This window comes from Suricata suricatta, chromosome 6 (assembly GCF_006229205.1).
Source record: "Suricata suricatta isolate VVHF042 chromosome 6, meerkat_22Aug2017_6uvM2_HiC, whole genome shotgun sequence".
Lineage (NCBI taxonomy): Eukaryota > Metazoa > Chordata > Mammalia > Carnivora > Herpestidae > Suricata > Suricata suricatta.
Window position 1 is genome coordinate 82,574,869 of NC_043705.1, and position 21,465 is coordinate 82,596,333.

The 21,465-nt window shown below is 38.8% G+C and overlaps 1 protein-coding gene and 1 long non-coding RNA gene across 3 annotated transcripts in view; one reads left to right on the forward strand and one right to left on the reverse strand.

Annotated features, from left to right (window-relative positions):
• Positions 1 to 1,996: 1,996 nt before the first annotated feature.
• Positions 1,997 to 20,412, reverse strand: STARD4 (StAR related lipid transfer domain containing 4). Its single transcript, XM_029942693.1, has 7 exons — positions 20,210 to 20,412; positions 13,033 to 13,157; positions 12,058 to 12,107; positions 8,952 to 9,078; positions 7,942 to 8,056; positions 6,348 to 6,826; positions 1,997 to 2,768 (listed from the first exon to the last, which is right to left on the reverse strand). Exons 2-6 carry the CDS (start codon positions 13,135 to 13,137, stop codon positions 6,597 to 6,599), a joined length of 627 nt encoding a protein of 208 aa, XP_029798553.1. The 5' UTR covers positions 13,138 to 13,157; positions 20,210 to 20,412; the 3' UTR covers positions 1,997 to 2,768; positions 6,348 to 6,596.
• The window catches only part of LOC115294726, a 188,507-nt gene continuing 173,615 nt past the window's right edge, over positions 6,574 to 21,465 (forward strand). For both annotated transcript variants that reach the window (XR_003910089.1, XR_003910090.1), the window contains exons 1-3: positions 6,574 to 7,014; positions 12,520 to 12,689; positions 13,167 to 13,265. This is a non-coding gene — a long non-coding RNA (uncharacterized LOC115294726). The remainder of the gene's footprint in view (positions 7,015 to 12,519; positions 12,690 to 13,166; positions 13,266 to 21,465) is intronic.

The window sequence follows — 21,465 nt, forward strand, 5'->3', positions numbered from 1 at the left end:
CTCTGTGTTTGGGGAAATCTATCCTAAGGAAATAATCCTAATGTGGAATTGCTGGGCCAAATGATATTCAGTGGTCACTTTATAATGATGCTTTCAAACCTCCGGGACCTGAGAATGAGAGGCAAACACTGCACTTTTCACTCTTAAGAAGCTGACTGTTAACAGCATGAGTTGTAAAAAGAGCTGGAAGCCTTGAGCTTGGCCACTCAGTCAATGAGCAAGCATTTGTGTGAACTTATCTGTGGGGAAGGGAATCACATGACAGCGGGGCTCTCAGAACTGCAGTTTGCAGTGTGGGTCCCAAATCTGTGCTTTGTGGCGAAGACACACTTAATCCTGAACAGTGACTTCTCAACAGAGGGAAATCCTAGAGAAAAATAACCCCTCCCATCTACAAGTCCATTTTCAAGTATGAACATATTTTTATTTCAACCTGGTTTTGCACAATCTCTGAACTACTTCCTTTGATAAAAAAAATCAGCTGCCTTGTACTTAAGGGCTGTCACTAAAGCAAAACCTAAAAGGACAGTAAAGCTCCTGAAAAAGAATACTATGACTAAATATCCTAGTTTAGTATTTTTACACTATGCTTCCAACATTGTTTTTACTAGCACACTACACCCCCTAATTACCTGTGCCACTGATAACCCAGATAGCACAGATCCACCCTCCATCGCCTGGGATACATTTGCGGTTCATGTTTTCCAGCAATTTTCTGTCATTTCATAGCTAAGGAAGCCTTCATCCATTGAGTGGACCCTTTGCTCCAAGGGAATAGCCTAATATATTCTATTATGTGTAATAGGATAACACCTTTATATATTCTAAAAATATCACGGTGTAGTAGAAACATCGGTCATTCATGTTGAATGCAATGTGACACCAGCTATTAACAACCTACAGATGGGGTGCCTGGGTGGCTCAGTCAGTTAAGCATCCAACTTTGGCTCAAATCATGATCTGAGTTTGAGTTTTAGCCCTGCGTCAGGTTCTGTGCTAACAGCTCCAAGCCTGGAGCCTGCTTTGGATTCTATGTCTCCCTCTCTCTCTCTACCCCTCCCCCATTCACACTGACTCTCTCTCAAAAACAAAGAAACATTAAAACATTTAAATAAAAATTAACCTACGGAGAAAGCTCCATTGCTTCCAAGGATAGCTATGTAGTGTCTTCATGTAAAAGAGGCCCAATAAATTTTTCATGAAGTGAACGACTACTTTGCTATTTTCATTTCTATTTTGGTAGTCTTATCATTTTCCTCTTGACATCTGAAGGAGCCTTACACATACTTCCCGGAGCTGATCCACTAAGAGATGCTATGGTTGGCTGACGAGTCATTCATCACCATCCCTGTCTTCAAGCTGGAGATTCATACACTTGCCTCCCTAACCACCCTTACAGCTAGGGGTGGTCGCGAGGCAGAGACCACTGAAGAAGAAAGCTAGTGGAGGCTTCTGGGAAATCTTTTGCTTTCCTGATAGAAGAGACCAGTGCGTGGTGCCATGCCTTCCCCTGCTTCCTGACTTGAATGCACAGGTAATTTTCAGGGCTAGTCAACCACCTTATCATTATGAGAAAAAGATAAAAATGGTAGAAACTCTGGCCCTGACATCTTTGAGCTGATAAGCACTAAATTATCTATATCAAGATTTTTTATTAAATGGGAAAATCATTTTGTTGAAACCATGTCATAGTCATATTTTCTAGTGCATACTGCCCACAGCATCCATAATTACTTGGTGGTGACAGATCAAGGGCCTGTGCCCTCACTTCACTTCTGGCTTTCTTCAACTTCAAATGATATTATGATGATTCCTAACCAACTTAACACAGTTATTTAAACATGGGCACAATAAACCCTGTGTATATGAAATAAAGGAATGACACATTCATTATCTTGGCTATATAATAACAAACCAAAATTCAGCAGTATTTTGGCTAATATTATATGAGACATTGGTGAAAGATTAGCATGTTATTAAAATTTATTTTCCAGTTTATATTTTTCTTTTGTAAGAGTTTAAAATTTTAAATTACATACTTTAAGTTCAGATATTTGCTTAAGTACTTAAGGTTAAAGCAACTCAGACAGACAGTATCAATGATTATGAGTGTCTAATAATTTTATTCTGAAATATTTCATGGCAATTTAAAAATAAATATAGTTTATATTAGAACATGCTTTTATTAAAGGTTCATGCATATTGGCTCATGAAAGAATTATAAACTTTAAAAAAATAAAATCTATATATGGTATCACTTTTATTGAATTGCAAGAGACAAACTTTTATTTGACTATACATGTAAAATCTTTGGAAACAACAAAATAATGAATAAATTATAATTCCAACTTCCTATGTTTCTCATATGCTCAGATCCCACCACCCTACTTCTTGAAGCTGAGTAAGACACGCAAGGGAGACGCAGCAGACGAGGGGTCATACGACACACGTTCTGTGGGGAGCCTGGTCGAGTCCCCTTCCTTCTTCAGGTCCCAGAGCTTATCCACTGGGTTGGGATTCCTGCAGTATCCATGTCAGTCAGAGGATCCAGACTTTAACCACCGATTCTAAGGGTGCTCGTGTGCTCTTGAGTAAACAGGTAAAGCTTCTGTCTACATCAAAGGGAATTACTCATCCTTCAAAGCTCAACAGGCAATTAAATGTTTAAACTGTGCAATGTTTTCCTGTCTTCTCCAGAGGCAACCTCAGTTACAGAGGTTTTTGTGTTAGATGTTAATTAAATTCAACCTGAGAAGTGATACTTTGTCCTTCAGTTAGTAAAGAAAGAGGGAGGAGGGAGAAAAAGAAAGTTATTTTTACTGGGAGATAATTTTACATGTAGAAATGTACAATTTCAAATATATCCAACATCAGTGAACAGTAAGATGAAGAGACTTTTAACATTTATAATCTCTCTTTAACACTCTAGCAGTTTATATGTAACTGCAACCAGTAAATTCCTGCAATTATTTTTGCTAAGTATTATGTTAAACTCCAAGGGTTAATCAAGAGTTATCAATACAAACCTAATACTTCATGCAAAAGTATCACTTATGATAAATTATTTTTTGTATGAAACTAATGTCCTTAAAAAAAATAGGTAACAAGTACTGAAAACAGTACTATGCCAAATATTCCCTGTGTAAATAGCTTCTAATACAAACTAGCTATAAGCTAGAGACAATAATCAACCACCTAACAAGGCAGATTATATTTTTTATTTCATTAACTGCCCTATGAAAAGTTAATTATCTTTAAAGGAAAACATTTTTTGGCTATAGTTTTTCTATTATTAACAACTACAAACTGATTTATTTCTTTTTTTATTTTAATTTTTTTATTTATTTTTTGTAACTTTATTTATTTTATTTTTTTTAGAATATAACACTATTTTTTTACATATGCAATTATTTTCCATCATTTACAATACAGTAGTTACAATGACACTCCAAATGGATAAGCAAAGTAAAAAATCAGAACCCCAACTTCTATTTCATGTAATTAGACTTATACAGAAATTAGAAGGTTAAGTAACAACTAGTTAATCACCTAATTTCACAGCTATCTGAACAAACTGATTTATTTCTAATGTTCACAAATCCCCATTTTGCAAGCATTGAAGGCTCCAGAAATCAGAAAACATTTTGTATTTAAGAAAGGCAAGTCCATGAAATTCATTATTTCATTTTGTAAAAACACAAATTAATACATATACTTGAGAGTGTGCTATTAAATACAGGCCACTGGCCCAATGTTAATAATGCACACTTAACACGTGGCTAATCCGAGGGGCACCTGGGTGGCTCAGTTGGTTAAACGTCCGACTTCAGCTCAGGTCAAGATTTCACCATCTGTGAGTTGGAGCCCCACGTTGGGCTCTGTGCCAACAGGTCGGAGCCTGAAGCTTGCTTTGAATTTTGTCTCCCTCTATCTCTTCCCCTCCCCTGCTTGTGCGCGCGCGCGCGCGCGTGCGTGCGTGCGTGCGTGTGTGTGTGTGTGTCTATGTGTGTGTGTGCGCTTTCTCTCTCTCTCTCTCTCTCGATTTAAAAAACAAATTTTTTAATGTGGCTAATCCAGGTAAGTAAAGTACCCACCAGATTTCAAGGAATTAGTACAAAAAAAGAAGGTAATCTATCTTAATGAGGGTTCACACTGATTATTTATTGAAATGATGTTTGGGAGCTACCGAATTAAGTAAGCTGCATTATTAAAATTAACTTCAACTGTTTCTTTTTATCTTTCTCCTGCGGCTGCTGGAAAGTTTTAAGTTACATATATGGCTCACATTAATTTTCTATTCTTCTATAGCATGGCTACAGAGAGAGCAGACTCAATTATATGTTCATAGTAATCCCAACCCACACCATTAAATTTTTGTATAATTAAGGTATTTGAGATAACACATTTAACACATCACCACGAGGTGCCTGAGCTTAGAATCTACACTTAAAAAAATCAACTAAAACCTATGGTAGTCTTTCTCCTCTCTCTCCTGTATACTGGCAACTGTGCTGAACTGTGGTTAGACAGGAGTCTGCAAACAGGCAAAGGGATCTTTTTGGTTGATGGAGATGTTCTAAAAGTGGATTGTGCTGATGGCTGCACAATTATAAATATATTCAAAATCACTGGATTGTATACATACAACCAGTAAGCTGTAAATAAAGCCTGTAAACTATAATATAACTGTTTAAAAAAAAAAAGTACAGCTAGAGCCCAGCAGATTAAAAGTGCCATCTAGAAGCTGCATATACATTTCAGGTCATTCAAATACAATTTTTTGAACTATCATATGACTCAATATTGCAATAAAACAATTTCCCATGAGTGTCCTTTTATGTGCAATGGGTCCAATTCAACAGTGGATTATGTAATCAATAATTGCAGGTATAAGTTGAGAAGGACAAAGAGAACATTAAAGTCACTGAGTGGACAGTTATTTGCTTTAGGGGTACCCAGTTCAGGCAATCTTATCACAAATCCCTCACCCATCTGGGCACCCTGTAATTAGATATCTGCTGGTATTTTGCCATCCTAGACAGAACACTGGAATATAAGAAACCCCATATTAATAAAAAAAAAGGAGAAGGAGAATAAGAAGGGGAGGAAGGAGGGAGAGGGGGAGGAGGGGGAGGAGAAGGAGCTGGGGAGAAGAGGAAGAAGGAGGAAAGAGGGAGAGGGGGGAGAGGGGGCAAGGAGGTGGGAGGGGAAGGAGAAGGGAAAAAGGGAAGAAGGAGGGAGGGGGAAGAGGAGGAGGAGAAACAAAATAATGGAAACAGTAATAGTACCACATAAAGAACTCACACTTAACACCAAGATAGATTTCAAAATGTGTGCCCATAAACAAACATAAATACGCACATTTCATGGCTACACTGAATGAGTTGCCTCAAGGTCTCATATTAGAAGTGAACCAGGTGGTTAGTTCAAAAGCCAAAGAATCAACTGGAATGTTGAAATTATTCAGGAATGTTCATTTAAGGCAGCCATAGACTCAAGAGACCCATTCTTGTCCATGCTAGTTGTAAAACAACTCATCCAGACATGTGGATAAATCTGAATGCATGTGTTAAAGCTCCACAATGAAGATCTGTCACAACTGTGAACGTTTAGGATGCAGTCAGTAAGACTTCGTGAGGTGAGTGATACTTTGGAACACGAACATGGGTCAGAGAAGAAAGACTGAAAATCTGATTATTTTCCTAAAGAATATTGGATACTTCTCAGAATTAAAGCTATTTCTTGAGGGTTTATCTTTTTAAAAAAAATGAACCATGAAGAAAACATTCTTTGAATCTGACTTTCTAGACAGGATTTTCTGTTGGTGAATACAGGATACCACCACCCCTTTCACACAACCCAATCAACGTGGTGCCCCCAACACACACTTGGCAGGTTTTGTACAATCTTATCCGTGCAAAAATGCTTTTTAAGATTTCCAAAAGAAACTCACAGAAAGTTACAAATACATTTTAAAAGACATCCACAAAATATTATCTAAATATCAAAACAGAATTGTATTTGAATTGTAACTATAGTTACTTTATCTATTCTTATTTCTGATTTTTTCAATAAAGTAGTGCAAGTCAACTGACAAGTTCGCCTTTATAAAACATAAAGAGCTTTTTTCTTTAGTCCAAGATATTCACATACAGCAAACCAAAATAAAGCACTAATATTTAACTTCCAAAAAAAGTTAAAAATTATAAAATGTTCAAAAACTTCTAAAATAGATGATTTTAACTAATAGCACGAAGCTTGTGCTTTCTCTAATTTCCAAGCAGCCAAAATATTCATACTGAGACACTACTCAGTTTCTTAAGAGAAAAGAAAAGAAGGGTACGTACTTCTTCATGGATCTCTGTCATACTCTCCGTGCTCAGACACACTGCAGTACCAAACCCTGTGCAAATAACTATTGAAGAAAGCTGAAGGGCCCTCTCTTAGGTAACTCTTCAGTTCAGAAATAAAATAAAGCAACACTCGTTGCAAACGTTTCCATAGGCTACACGAAGGAGAAGGAAGGAAGAGTTTTACAGGCCATCCAGCTGAGAGCAGAAGTTGATTCTGGGAACTACAGTACAAGTTTAAACATATTATGCCTTTTGTAAGGCTTTTTGTAAATCGCCATAGAAGGTGGCTAAAGTGCTTGCCATGGCTGTGTTGACTGCAGACTGAGGAATCATCCCACGCAGATCTGTCTGAATATAGCCTGTCAAGAGACTCTGGTGGGGGTTGTCTTTAAGCGGAACACAAAACCAACCGCAGGGATGGTTATACCCACGAATAAATTCTGGTCTCTCTTCACTCCAGTCAAGACTTACCCCTACAAGGAAATTTTAAAATAACACTTAGCAGTGACCGAGATTAATCTGAACTCTCATTAAAAATTATTATCAGATTTCTTGTTTAAATATTTTTCTTCTTATCCATGTAGATGAAAAATGAAGCCCCAAGAGTGACCATGGAAGAATGAGAAAGATAATTACCAACTAGAATCCTGACAGGGGGCTGGTAAGTAGTTAATGGGGAAAGTTCTGGTCTCATCAGAATAGGTAACTTTATGTCATTCTGGTAACTCCTTGGAAACTATGAATTGTGGCTGCAGCATCCAGGCCTCAAGGTGCCAAAAACCAAAACTATGGTACCACCCCTACTCCCTAAGGGCACTACTGGCTGCTTAAGTGTAAACAAGTCCATACTTACCTACAACTGCCAACTCAAGTATGCAGTAAACATAAAAAAAGATTAATTTGGCACGCCTGGGTGGCTCAGTCAGTTAAGCGTTCAGCTTCAGCTCAGGTCATGATCTGATGGTTCATGGGTTTGAGCCCTGTGTCGGGCTCTGTGCTGACAGCTAGCTCAGAGCCTGGAGCCTGTTTCAGATTCTGTATCTCCCTCTCTCTCTCTGACCCTCCCCTGCTCACAATATCTCTCTGTCTCTCAAAAATAAATAACAAACATTTAAAATAATTAAAAAAAGATTAATTTACCTATAGATATATTTTAGAAAGTAGGAGCCTTCTAATAGCAGTATTTTTAATTTTTAGAAGACAACTATCACACAGCTCAAGGAAGGAAAAATATTCTAACACATACCAAGTCTATTCTTTCTATGTATATGGCTAAGCAGTTGTTTTCTGAGAGTGACTTAGACGGAAATCTACTTACTACATCCTTCTCTTAGAGACAGTCATTGACTCCATATTTGTTAGCTGGAACGTGGAAGCTACCATGTAAACTGAGAATGAAAGCTTACCAGAAAGATTTCAAAATCCTTCTTGATATTATTATTTTACTTCTTATGGTGTTTGCAAAGCTTAAAGTGATTACAAAATAAGTGTGAAGGCTGAAAATATATCTCACGTAGAAACATCCAGCCTAGAAAACTCAAATATTTAAAACAAATGAAAAGAAAGTATAAGGTTTTGATATCATTACCACAGGATAGAAGCCCTTCTTCATAGCCCACAGTGTAGGAGAAATCCACAAACTCTCTTGGGGAGATCACATTCCAAAGCTGACCGGCGGTAGTATAACGCATCACACAGCAATTCTGAAAGAGAACCGGTAACAGGCATTACTAAGGAAACATATGGGACTCCTGTTATCATTAATTAATCTTTAGTAAAAAACTGATACTCATTTAAAATGTATTACAATTATTACTAATAACAGTTCTTACAGTGAACAGTGGCAGGTTTAGAGCTCTATTCTAAATATCACTGCTACTGGATGGTCATGAATAAGATATATGATCAAAACACAAAGAGTTAAGTTGCCCAATATCCAAATCTCTAAATCAATACAACGGTCTTTTATCCTATATGACATTCAACAGGGAAATAGTGTAGACTATAGGTGTTTAAAATAAAATCCACAAATACTTGGACTAAAACACCAAATAGTTCAATAAAGAAATTCAAACATGGCAGGAATGAATCAATAAAAATAGAAAAAAGACAACCCACTTTGGTTACATAATTCTCTAATGCCTAAGGTGGCGTTTTTATCTTTGGTCTTGATTTTGGCCTAAAATTAATGGAAAAACATAGGGTAGCCTAGAAACCTGTATATGATGGTGGTGTTTTCAGAATTTTAGGTTTCAGAACCTCAACTTAAAAGTTTTACCATTAAAGACACTGACAATTTTCTTAAGTAGCAAAGGTAGAGCTACTGTAGAAAACAAATTCAGTTCTGACTAATACTTTAGGTAATATGAGGAAACTCAAGCTTTTTAAAAGGCAACAAGGAATCCTCTATGAGATCTTTGCCATGACTACCTACTCTCAAAGCAATTAATACATTTTGTTTACAAGTTCGCATTCTCCCGCTTGCTCGCTCTTTCGCTCGCTCTCTCTCTCTCTCTCTCTCTCTCTCTCTCTCTCTCTCTCTCACACACACACACACACACACATATACAATCTGCAGTAATGTTTCTAAATAAATACCTCTTCAAAGTGTTCCAAAATATCCATTGAAGTCATTAAGCTGTCCCAATCCAAGCGACAGGGACCTGGGCGTATATGGTCTATTACACTATTGACGATGTCATCTATAACGCCTTGGGCTTTGAAACTGAAGAAAAAATATTAAAATCAAATGCCATTAGAATGAAAACTCTCAGCATGCCCACATCATTCAGAGCTAACTTCACAAAGAGTAAAAGTTAACAAAGACTTTTTAAAGGGAGTGAATCCCAACGGTTTTTCTGATCATTTGGGGATATCAATTATTTTATCAGAATGTACTATTTGTCCTCAAATCTAATAAGATATCCAAGGCTACATTATGTTATGAACACAGCAATGTGCCTTCATGCTATAGGACAGCTGAAAATGGTCAACAGAATACTAATGCTTCATTTATTTGTAAGCTGTTCTTTCAGTTATGCTCTAACATGCTATTAGTATATATATATTTTTTTACTCTGACTTTCAAAAACTTTTTCATCATAGGAACAGAAAAATAGGTCACCCAGGAATAGAACACCAAGGATTGACTTATGAATTTTACCAGAACTTGACATGTTTCAAAGGTGGTATTACATATCAATCGAGAAAGGATGTACTATTTCATAAATGGTGCTTTGATTCAGTACTTAAAATTAAAAACGGAATCACTACTTGACAGCATTCAAAACAACTAATTCCAGATAGATGAAAACCCATCACATAAGATTTAAAACTTTGGAAAAATACATCTTTGTGAACTCAAGATACACGGGGATTTCTTGAATACATAAATCCCCAAAAAACACAAATAATACAAGACAGTTAAAACTTTGCATATCACAAATGACAAAGCAAATAAATTTCTTTTAAAACCAGCATAGACTGGAAGAAGCATGTGCAACACATATGCACAGACATAGTTATTACCAGGGAATACATAATTCTTATAAGCAAATGAGAAAAGGACAATCTAAAGAAAAGATGAGCAAAGGAATTAAGATTGATTGGAAATGTTGATAAATTTAGAAAAGATGCTCAACTTCACTCGAAATCAAGTAAATATCAACAAGATACCATCTCATACCCCTGTGATTGGCAGAAATTAAAAATATAACTAGTACCAAATGGAAGGGAATGAGAACTCTCGATCTGCTACCACCACTTTAGAGAGCAATTTGGCAACGTCTAGTGTAGCCAACCCAGGTGCACGCCCAAAGAGAACCACACGTGTGTAGGAGACGTGTACCTAAAAGGTTTATGATAGCGCTGTACTTTATAAGGAATAACTGACGACAACCTAAAAATTTACCAGTAGGCAAACATGCAAATACAGGTAAACACATCAAAGTATTTTCTTATGAATGTGAAAGAATAGATCTACATGTAACAATATGGCTAAATCTTGAAAACACAATGTTAAATGGGAAAAAATCAAAGGGAATTACTGACGGAAACACACATGTGGTCAAAAAATAAAACAAATATTATACACTTTCAGATACTAGTTATCTCTGGGGAGGAAAGAAAAATGATAGATTGGCTTTAACTCTATCAGTAACTTTTTGGAATAGGGGAAGTCTTTCTAAAACTTTTTTTTTAAGTTTATTTATCTATTTTGAGAGACAGAAGAGCACTCATGTGCGTGGGGGAGGAGCAGAGAGAGCAGGAGAGAGAGAATCGCCAGCAGGCTCCACAGTCAGTGCAGTCATGTTTTTCAACCCCCACCGGGAATCAGTGACCTAAAGGATTAATTCACACTTGCTTACAATGCTTAACCCACAAATCCAGTTTCCTGGTTGTATAACTCATCTTTCTGGAAATGCTATCTTTGGTATTATACTTCAGAACAGATTCATTTGGGCTGAGTCCCAAGAATGTGAACATTCCACTGCAATTACACAAAGCGATTGTCTCCACTGGCTTTAAAAAACAATTATGTTTCTTCTGGTTAAAAGGCATAATTCATGTTCAACTGTACATAAATGCCAAAAAATGGAAATAAAAATCACCTATAAAACTGTCATCTACAGGTGTATATTTGGTGGTAAGTAAAAACATTTATTTTTAATTTTTTTATTTTAGAGAAAGAGTGTGTGCACACGTGTGCTCCAGCAAGCGGGGGAGCAAAGGGGGAGTGAGAATCCCACGCAAGCGTCACCCTGTCAGCACAGAGCCCGACATAGGGTTTGATCCCACAACCCTGGGATTATGACCTGAGCTGAGATCAAGAGTCAGACGCACATCTGACTGGGCCACCCAGGAGCCCCAAGTAAAAACATATTAATATATAAAAATGCATAGGGGCACTTGGGTGGCTCAGTTGATTAAGCAGCCAACTTCAGCTCAGGTCATGATCTCGCTGTTAGTAGGTTCTAGCCCTGCATTGGGCTCTGTGCCAACAGCTCAAAGCCTGGAGTCTGCTTAAGATTCTATGTCTCCCTCTCTCTACCCCTTCCCCACTTGCGTTGTGTGTGTCTCTCTCTCTTTCAAAAATAAACATTAAAACATTTTTTTAAATAAATAAATATATATCTATATATAAATAAAGTCAACTCACAATAGTGCTATATGCAGTTTGGCATTCTGCTTTATTCACTGTACATTACATCGTGAGCATTTTCTTGTGTTTTTAAATAATATTTGAAGATACAGTTTTTAAAGACTATAAAATACCACATTTCAAAATTTAATCATTCTCTGACTATTGATTATTCAAGTAATGCTGTGATGGAAGAGATAAGTACTCCAATATTACCTTTCTTATGATTTCTTTAAGATGAATTCTTAAAGTATGCTATAGCACTGAGTAAATATAGAAGATTAAAAGGGTCTTATTCAACAGGCTAAGAAGTTAAGATTTTATTGGCCACTTGATATCATTACTTATGATTCCCTTACCCCTAACTCAGTCCACAGGGATCTGGACATTTTAAAGGCTTTGAATTCATAAGGTGATTTGCTTCTCAGAAAGTTTAAAATATTAAAAGCCAAAATTTCACTGGCGATGATGATTTACTGATCATACGTGTGTGTGTGTGTGTATTATATATATGAAATTTGGCAGTGTCGTAAGAGTTACATAAAACTACAAGAATTTACTTACAGGTATCCATTAAATTCCTCGGAAGGTTTTCTCCAAATTGTTACATCTTTCTAGAAAAATAAAAACAGTACATGGACATAATTACCTAGCTGCAAATATGGACATAAAACCAACAATTTCAAATTGTAGAGCATGTCCTTGCATTAAAATAAAACTTAAATAAATATTCAAAGAGAAGAGATACACAGGAGTCATTTATGCCATCAAGTGATCCACATCTGAATTTCTTCTGTTTCATAAAGTTCTTAACATTTTACTTCAAGTACAGACCTCTAAAAAAGATCCTTTAGTCGCTTCATGAGGCCCAAACACTGCAGAGCCCGGTGGCGGCTCTGTCTTGCCGCCATTGTTATTTGCCTCGCTCCAGTCTATCTATTTACCAGCACTGACACATTTAGACTAAGACAACAGGAATGCTAAATATTTCGTTCTGACCCTGCTCATTTTTTTCTAATCTAACAGGTCACATATACTATGGCAGAGCTACCTTGAGTTAATCCCTATGTCCCTTTCTGACCATTTCCCAAGAAATTTTGACCATCAGACAAGCTACAGTGCTTCACGTGAAGAGCCCACGGTTCCAGGGCTACTTCTGTCAACACTCAGCCAGTCAGCGTGAGCAAGTCACACTAGTAAGAAAGGAAACTAAATGGCCACCCTCGCAGGCTTGTTGAAGTATCTGAAACTCTTCCAAACTATCCAAACATTTTGTATGTTGACCTCAGAAACTATAGTTTAGGTTCTTGTTGCCAAGAGTCTATACTCATGTCCACTATCTAAAGCAGTAATAAAAGCAGTACAGGATTATTAACGTTTTTGCCTTGGTGAGATGTCAAAACACTGACTTTATTAGCATAGTTATCTACCCCTGCACATCCATCCAGAGTATGGTCCCTACTTTCCCTTACCATTTTGAAAGTCATCAACCAACTCATTAGAGGATAAACCCAAAAAAAAGCAATTTAAATAATTTACCATTTTCTTGGCAACTCGCCACTTATCATCTTCAATGCTATGATACTGGATGAGAGTGTTTTTAAGTCTAGTTGCAAAAACAGCAGCATCAGGCAGGCCTTCCATTTTTTTTTTCTTTTTTTCTCCTGTTACAGAGACAAAGATTAGCATCAGCAAATACCACAGTTTGACGCAGTAGACCGAGGAGTCTCAAATCTGGCTTCAAAACAGCGGCACCTGGGGAGCTGTCAAAGGTACTAACACCTGGATCCCACCCCAAACCAACTAATCAGAATCTTGGAGGGTAGGACCTGGGCATAGTTTTCCTAAAAGCTTCTAAGATTAATAACACCTAGTAAAGGATGAGAATCATACATTTTGAGTTACTAAAATTATTCATATAAAAATAAAACACAATCCTATTTTCCCTTCCTAATAGAATATAATAAAAGAAATACGTTATAGAATTCTAGACAACTTAAAGAGAAAAACTGCTGTTTCCAAACTATAAAAATAAATACACAAGGAATAAAGTCTTTAAAAAAGTCCTTAGAGCTTCAGCCACTAAATTCTAGTTTAACATCCAACAGATTTTGGACTCATTCTAGCAAACAAATGAATAACCACCATAAGCAGAAAGCTGTTCATACATCCTTTCAGGATAGGGTTACAGAACTCTGAACAATTTCAAAAGCTTGAAGAACTGTACCGTTTTCAGTATTTTATTTCATCCAGTGAAATGTTATAGGATTCAGTAAGGTACCTGTGTAAGGAAGGAGGTCATAGGAAGACTTTTAGAACGACTAGTATAGCATAAATAAATGGTTCATAATGTTAAGGCAATAATTTTAACTATATAAAAAAGAAAAGTACTATCTTATTAGCAATTCCAAAGATAAGCTACTATTCAATAATGTTTTTATTTTTTTATGTCTTTATTTTATTTTGAGAGAGACAGAGAGTGAGTGGGGGAGGGGCGGAGAGAGAGGGAGACACATCTGAAGCAGACTCCAGGCTCTGAGCTGTCAGCACAGAGCCCAACACAGGGCTTGTACCCATGGACTGTGAGATAATGACCTGAGGTGAAGTCGGATGCTTAACCAACTGAGCCACCCAAGCGCCCCAACGTTTTTAAAGAGCAATGATTACTAGCCCCAATAATAATGATAATAAATAATGACGGGTTTTAAAACATTGCTGCAAATTCTTTGATACACTTCCCATCAAGAAGTGATCTGTGACTGCATGACTCCGTAGGCCGTTAGAAAAGTTCATGCAGATTCTGCAGATTTCTTTTAGAATAACTGCTCCAGGATCAACATGCAAGCATGCAAAAAATCTGGCTATCCTGAGGCTGACATGTGGAAAGACCCGAGGAGAGAGGGGGAAATGGGGAGAGACACCACCCCAAAGTCCCAGATCCAGAAGCCTACTTAGGGAGCTTCATCCCAATGGGTACCTCTTGCCTCCCCAGGTTTCCCTCAACTTGACTTAGTCTTCCCCGTTTACAATGGTGATTGAGCCAGTAGCTAAAAGTCAAAGCCTTGGAATCCCCCTTAACAGGAATTAAGAGATTCCTATTCACACCACCACAGCTCATTGCCTACAACATTCTTGTCCTACTGGTTTTCTTTGTCTCTCAAATAGGCCAAGCTTGTCACTGACTTTGGGCTTTCTACTTGCTATTTCTATGGATGCATTATTAGATCCCAAATCTGAGCATGACTAATAACTTGTAATGACAGTTGCATTTTAAACCTCCTGTCTTAAAAACAGCCTTCTGCAGGTCATCATTATATCCTTCTTTTATTTTCTTCACGGTGCTTTTCACAATCTGAAATTAACCTGTGTATTTATTGGTGTGCGGGATTCTGCTCACCATCACATCCTCAACTAATAAAGCAGGGGCCTTTGTCTGCCTTATTTACCACTATTTCCCCACCTACCAGAACACTGCCTGGAGCACAACAGGCCCTTAATGTTTGTTGCCGTGCGTCTGCTTCAAAACAAGAATTGTTTTGTTTTCATTTTGTGTCCTTTTGGTGCCTTGAGGCACTCCAGGAAAACGAAAAGGAGAAAAGGCTTCTGGGGGAAAACCGCACAGTTTACAGAACCGTCAACTTTCTACTACAAAGGAGATCAAGAAGAGATCTAAATGAAATGTCAAGCCTCAAACCTCTCCGGGAATGAGGATGTAATTCTCAAGGACAGATGCATATCAGGATTACCTTTGTTGTATTTTGTAGTAATTGTTGCTCTTGACAAAGATTCCCTCTCTAGCCTCCTCTGAGTCCTCTTTTGACCAGGCCATGTTCTTAGCCTTGTCCTTGGCCCCCAAAGTTGTTTTAGCAAGAATCCTGCTGAGCCAGTTTACCGAAAACCCCTCATCCTCAAAAATTCCTCCTCTTCCCCTAGATCTTATCACGCTGCCCTGTGTTCAGCAAGAATCCTGTCAATGTAGCCAGAATCCACCTGACCCCTAATGTTTCCTCTCAGCCATTTTCCATCCACTGACACCCACCCTACTCCTTGGCCACAAATCCCCACTTGTCCCTATTGTATTCAGAATGGAGTGCAGTTCTAAACTGAGGTTTATTCTCCACTATTGCAATAGTTCTTGAATAAGAGCTGCCTTTACCACTTTAACTTCTATCTGCCTCTGGTTTTCTCTGACACTGTTTTTAGATGTTGGATTTCAGGGCCCACTGCAAAGAGTGTGATTCAGAGGCCCTGATCTGGAGTAGGCCCCCATAACCTAAGTTCTTTACAAAGCCTTGATGGGGCACCTGGGTGGTTCCGTCAATTAAGTGTCTGACTTTGGCTCAGGTTATGATCACATAGTTCATGGGTCTGAGCCTTGCATTGGGCTCTCTGCTGACAGCGACCTCAGATCCTGGAGCCTGTCTTCAGATTCTGTGTTTTCCTTCTCTCTCTGACCTTCCTCTGCTCATGCTGCCTCTCTCTCTCTCCCAAAAATAAATAAAAATGTTAAAAAAAACTTTTTTAAAGCCTTGATTATTCTGTTATCTGGTCTAAAAACTAAAGATGACAGAAATAACTCAATATTGTAGTCAATATTTAAACAGCATAAAGCAGGGCATACAAGACATTAAAAATGATAAACAATAAGATGATATAGAACTGTAGTGGAGTTTTGAAAAAAAAACTTTTTTCTCTACTCTCTTAGGTTCTGTCTCTGAGACCTGCAAATTAAACTGACAAAAGGTATATTAACTGAAGAAAAGGCACATACATTTTATGTTATTGATATTTTAATTTTTATGTGCATAAAAGCCTTCACAATAAATAAATGGAGATCCAAAAAAGCAGTTAGACCTAGGACTAATATACCATTCTAACAAAGGGTGATAAATTGTGGAAAAGTGACAAGACAAATGAAGAGGGGGCTTCTGGTGGTGGTAAATTATGAGGAAGTAAATATAGGAGAGAAAACTAATAGAAGATAAGGGCTATTGTAGTAAAGTTTGTTTGTTCAGACAACTACTGTGCCAACTCTCTGTCTCCAGTGATGAGGTATTCTCTTTCCGGTATAGGAGAGAGGGGAGGGAACTTTCACAAAGTGAAGATTATGTCCTATTTTTAGGCAGTAAAGGGAGGGTAAACAGCTCTTTCTGCATTTGCTGCTGAATTGCCTTCAGCTCAAAATAATCTCTATTCCAGAGTGGCATATTTTGGGGTGGTATATCCTTCCAGAAACATGGGAAAGTGTATATATGGAAAATTCAATAATATAGAATTTAGGATCTATGTAAGCGATGCAAAATGTATAAGTATAGATCTCACCCATAGACTAAAAATCAGATGAGCTCATTCAAAAAGTATGCCAGTCAGTAATATATCCCATTTCCCCTCAAGAGACTGCCAACTTGATAGCCAGTACAATGACCTTAATCAAGGGTATGTTATAAACAAGCATGAATTCTTAGAGAAGACTTGAAAAACTAATTTATCTATTACTGGGATCGTTATGATTAAACAATATTCTGTAAACCCAAAGGTTGCCTGCCAGGTTCCTGTGGTTGGCAGGTAAGATATTTTTTCAAAACTCCTTGATAGAAATCAAAGATGGAATGTAAAGATGCTATTATCACAGGCAACATTGTATTTGTGCAAACCCATTACACAAATGTAAGCAAGAAGACTACCTATAAAGACGAGAATCTGAATCGTTAAGGTGCTTATCTTAGTAATCTTTCTGATCACTCTTACTGATCACTATAAAATCCAAACTCCTTAATACGGCTTATTGGCCCTTTTATGATCTGGCTGAGCTTTACTGCCTAATTCCTGCTCTTCTTTCCTGGACTCCCGTAAAGACTAGGTTAGCTTCCCCCTACCCTACCAACGTTTCTCACAGCAATTCTGTAATTATTTACTTGTCATCTTTTCCAACTTAACTGTAAATCTTTTGGGGCAGGAAATGTGACTTGCTCAGTGTCTAGCATACAGTAGGAACCCAGCAAACAGAAATAGGAAAAATAGGTAGACGGTGAGCTACTAGCGTCACTTATGAAATACCTCAAGATATCTAAGACGGGGCCATTTGCACCAAGCATCCTCGAGCTTCTGAATGAATAGTGTTCACTGCCCTAATTAAATACAGCAATTTCCGAAGCAAGTCCGTTTACCAAACATCTAGCGTATACCAGGTATTAGACCTACAGGAATGGATATAATCCAGCTCTTGCTCTCAAAGTTGACTTATTCCACCTTTTAAATAAATTCTTAATTACAACCACACCAAAAGCTAAAACACTAAAAACTATTAATGAGCCTCTTGTAAGGGTACTGGAGTAGGAGGTAGGAAAGGAGAACAAAGTAAGTGTAGACTCAGAAAACTCTTTTTCAGCCCAAAGAAGTGTTTAACCAGGCAGTTCATTTCTGCATGGATTTTTTTCATCAAGATTAAGTCCAAAAGAGAATAATGGCTACTATCTAAACTATCTGTGTGTGGACAGGCATTACATATCTCTCAAAATATATTCCTGAGTTGGGGGGTAGGCAGTATGGAGTTATTATCAAGGTCTTGATGCTCTCCTAATAAAGCAGGGTACTCACATTAATTGAAAGGAAAGCATATAATATGCTCTATTGAAATCTCCACCAGTGAAGAATGGGAGGAAAATGTTCTAAATACTAATCTGAACTCCCTCTTACTAATACTTTTATTCCCTTTCTTGACCTACATTGGGAAACTTTCCAATGCCATCACTTCTATTTCAGAGGACAGGCACCACTTAATCGTATCAGAATCTAGCAGCTCCTTAGAAAGGTTATATACTTTTGGCAGCTCTATTACTCAGTGCTCAGTATTGTCCACCTTCATTTTTTTCCTTACTTTACACTAACCTTTTTGTTCATGTTTCCTATGCCCATGTCTTTGCAGTAATCACCAGTGTAGACAGTGGCTGCCATCATAAAGCGGGAAGCCTGCCCAAGTTAAAAACTGTCTTGTGGCATCTTTAGCACCATAGTCTTTGCCCAATACAACTCCAATGTTCATTAAATTTACATCACAGAGGGATGACCATAGGTTCTTTTTTTTTTTAAGTTTATTTATTTTTGAGAGAGAGAGAGAGAGAGAGACAGAACATGAGCAGGGGAGGGGCAGAGAGAGAGGGACACACAGAATCTGAAGCAGGCTCCAGGCTCTGAGCTGTCAGCACAGAGCCTGATGCGGGGCTCGAACTCACAAGCTGTGAGATCATGACCTGAGCTGAAGTCGCTTAAGCAACTGAGCCACCCAGTCGCCCCCTCATAGGTTCTATTTTAAATATGAAACATAAACATTTTAACCTCCAATATAAAGTGAATGTAACAAAAATCTGTACTTATGTAGTATGAAGTCAGAATACACCAGTGAAAGAAGCTATTATCAGTTGTTTAAACTTTGACTTCCTGATTGATAAAGGTTTCATTTAAAGAGCTTCAACTTAACATGTCATAGATTTTCCCCAAGATATTGTGCAAACCAAGGCCTTGTAAATTACATTATATTTTCCACCTAATATAAAATTTCAGCATATGCTTGATTTCCAATCAATCTTGAATTTGTAGTTTAGCTTTTCCAACTCAGTCAAATACAGTAGGTTCTCATTTTTGAGACTGGCTGTAGCAGGAACCCAACAGAGAAGCCTACTTCCACAATGTGACCACTGTCCCTCCCTCTCAATGCTCACTTTAGCTTATTTTAGTTGTTGAGTCTTTTTACAACAGTAAAGGCAATATTAAATTCTAATGATTATGGGGCACCTGGGTGGCTCAGTGGATTAAGCAATCCACTCTTGGTTTGGGCTCATGTCATTATCTCACAGTTTGTGAGTCTGAGCCCCCATATGCATTGTTAAAGCAGAGCTTGCTTGGGATTTTCTGTTTCTCTATGTCCCTCCCCTGCTTGTGAGCTTGCTGGCTCACCCTCTCACTCTCTCTCTCTCAAAAAAAAAAAAAAAAAAATTCTAATAGTGTCTCAGTTTTGAGTTTGAGCCCAAGCTCATGTTTGAGTTCCTAATGCTCTAATACTTTATTTAAAATAATAGCTAACATTTATTGATCATTTGCTATGTGATCACTCTTCCTGGCCACTTTAAATCATATTATTTCATTTAATCCTCATAAACAACCTTCAAAGCTGATCCTAGTATCCTGATTTTACAAAGAAAATTGGGTCACTTGTCCAAAACTAAACAGCTAATAAGCGATAGAGCCAAAATTCCAACCCAGGGCTTTTGCCTTCACAGTCCAAAGGTCTGTTCTGTAAAACTCTGCAAGTTCGTAGTGCTTCTACTACGAACCAGGAAGCACTGTGCCCCTCACAGAATGCGACCTCAGTGAATCTTCACCGCGGCCCTGGACGCGAGGTTTTTACTGCCCCTTCCCCATTTAAGCGATGCAGAAACGCCTAATGGGCATCCAGGTCCTTAAACTGGGGAGCGGCGCAGAGAGGCGAGGTGCAAGTCCCGGGATCCTTCCGGGGATGCCTTTCCTTCCTCACTTGGAAGGGCTGCAGCCGCCCGGACGCCGGGGACCGCCGCCCATGACCTCCAAGTCGACCTCCCCCGCCCAGCTGCCCTTCGCAGCTCCGAAAAACGCCCCGGGAAGGGTGCCGCGGACGCCCCTGCAGCCCTCCCTCCGGGCCGCCTCACTTCCGCCGCACCTCCGCGCCTTCACCCACCGCTACCTGAGATAGAGCGAGGCGTGGTACGCGGCGAGGCGCGCCGGGCCGCACCAGACTCACGGCGTGGGGCCACACTGACGCGCCGGACCTCCTTCAGCTTGATCGGCCCGCCGGGGACGGGGCGACAGCAACCAATGGGCTACGGGCCACCGCCGCCTTCGCAGCCAATTGGAAGGTGCCAAGCTCTTCCGTAACTCGAACCCGTGTGCACCCGAGAGCAAGTGGCCGAAGTTGGCCTGGGCTACGAGTGTTTGCTTGGATTGGCTGGCGCGGCAGCGTACGGAGCGCTGATTGGTCGCCAGGAAATGGAATGATTCCTCGTGAGTGTGGGCTGGCAGGAGTCGGCAGGGTTCCCTGGGTGTGTGGGGTGGCGCGCGAGTCCGGACCCGGCGGGGTATCCCGCGGCTGATTAATGGCTCAAGAATTTTGCAAGGCAGTAAATCCAACTGGGAGAAATATGCACGCAAGAGGGAGGGAGTGATGACAGTGAGGGATGATGCTGGCCTAAATTCAGAGGGCTGTGGAGATGTAGTATCACGCAGTTGCACTACCCCTCCCAGGACCAAGAGTCTAATAAAAAAGAGAAGGCGCTCGTGCCCAGGATGGCAAATCCTTCGGCCTTCCGCCTCCTCTGGCTTAGAATTGACTGCGCTGTGTGAAAAAGCCTATAAGCAAAGTCACTGCTACAGTGCGAATTGATCTCTCGCCAGACATTTGTCCTCAGATAAGGGAGAGCCGAAGACCACCTTGAAAATAGACAAGGAATGTGACAGGGGGCTTTCACAGCCCTATGAAGTATTCTGGTTTTCATCTACTTGAAGAGGAGTAACATTTCCAGTGACTGTGAAGCCACCGATCTGATAGGATGTTTGACAAATTACTAAATGTCAGGTGTTTACAAGTAGTTTGAGAACCAGAGTCATAAGGAGTTCAATTCTATACCATTAGTATTTTTTGGTAGACTTGCAATGAGAATAAATAACAATTCATAAAATTTTAAATTAATATCATTAAAAGAATCACCAAATGCCACTTGCTAGTTGTTATTGGCAGATTTTTAAAATTTACCTCATCTATAAAAGGAATAAAAATTTGGCTGGCGATTACTTTTCCATTATCTCAAAAGTAATCAATAAAACTCACCTACCTTGGGGGGCTCTTAAGTGGATTCAGTGAGCTATAAAGTGTGTAATACCTTATATAAAGCAGTTTCCCACAACCATCTGAAATTATTATCCAAATATGTATGCAGGTAAGAT

Coding starts and splice junctions, on each gene's coding strand:
- STARD4 (XM_029942693.1), bottom strand. CDS start 13,137: ATGGAAGGCCTGCCTGATGCTGCTGTTTTTGCAACTAGACTTAAAAAC. Junction 12,108..13,032: donor GGCGAGTTGCCAAGAAAATG/GTAAATTATTTA, acceptor TTATTTTTCTAG/AAAGATGTAACAATTTGGAG. Junction 9,079..12,057: donor GAGGAATTTAATGGATACCT/GTAAGTAAATTC, acceptor TTTTTTCTTCAG/TTTCAAAGCCCAAGGCGTTA.